Raw genomic sequence first — 976 nt, 5'->3', positions numbered from 1 at the left:
GTTTTATTTAAGTTCGGCGAAGGACAGAGAAGCCTGTGCTGATAAATGCAAATGAACACAAACCTCTGGTCCCAGCCATCACATCAGGTCAACTCAGCGAAACAAAGAAGGGAAAGTAGTAAAAAATATCTTTTCTGCCTGACTGTTAGATGCAAATTTTTTTTTATATATATATTTTGTTGTTTCCTTTTCAGAGCAGTTGTATAAGATGCAAATTTTTATATATATATATATATTTTTTGTTTCCTTTTCAGAGCAGTTGTATAGAGGAAAGTTTAAGGGCTGTGACGCCGATAAATTGTCCTGAAGTATTTGCGTAGCCAGAAGCCTGTCTAGAAGGGCAGAGGCTCATGGTCATCAGCAGAGAAAAAATCCCCCATCTGATGGTGGTAAAGTAAAAAAAAAAAAAAAATGCTGTATTTTAAAAAAAATATCTATAAAACCGACTATTTTCCAATGGCAGTGACAGCTCAGCCACCCAGTCCTGTCCCCTTCTGTTTCTTGGGCAAGACTGAATGTTCATGGTGTGTGTTGTGTGGCTGGAGAGACCTCCAGCTTCTCACAGACGTTCCTGCTGAGCATGGAAGCGGTGGGTGAAGTCCACGTGGTGACTCACCCTGCCCCAAACACCAGCTTAGGAAAACCCCCTTGTTACGGCGCGGCTTTCTTTCCGCTCAACCCCAATAAGGAGTTAATTCTTTGCACTCAAAGGATTTAAGGTCTCTGCTTTCCGTCCGAGGTGCAGGACACGCAAAAGCAAGGTCCAGAGAGGTGATTCTGCCACTTGACTCTGCTCTGGTGAGACCTCACCTGGAGTATTGTGTGCAGGTCTGGAGCCCTCAATATAATAAGGACATGGACCTGATGGAGAGGGTCCAGAGGAGGGCCACAAGGATGATCAGGGGGTTGGAGCACCTCTGCTACGAGGACAGGCTGAGGGAGCTGGGGTTGTTCAGCCTGGAGAAGAGGAGGCTCC

The 976-nt window shown here is 45.4% G+C and overlaps 1 protein-coding gene across 1 annotated transcript in view; it reads left to right on the top strand.

Moving 5' to 3' along the window:
* Positions 1-290: 290 nt before the first annotated feature.
* LOC106899105 (tetraspanin-3-like) overlaps positions 291-976 on the top strand; it is a 12464-nt gene continuing 11778 nt past the window's right edge. Inside the window, exon 1 of the mRNA XM_014960779.1 lies at positions 291-389. Within this exon, the coding sequence (XP_014816265.1) occupies positions 351-389 (39 nt within the window). The 5' untranslated portion in view covers positions 291-350. The remainder of the gene's footprint in view (positions 390-976) is intronic.

This window comes from Calidris pugnax, unplaced genomic scaffold (genome assembly GCF_001431845.1).
Source record: "Calidris pugnax isolate Ruff unplaced genomic scaffold, ASM143184v1 scaffold150, whole genome shotgun sequence".
NCBI classification, from domain to species: domain Eukaryota; kingdom Metazoa; phylum Chordata; class Aves; order Charadriiformes; family Scolopacidae; genus Calidris; species Calidris pugnax.
Note: the sequence above shows the minus strand (reverse complement) of the source record. Positions and strands in the feature narration are given on the sequence as shown.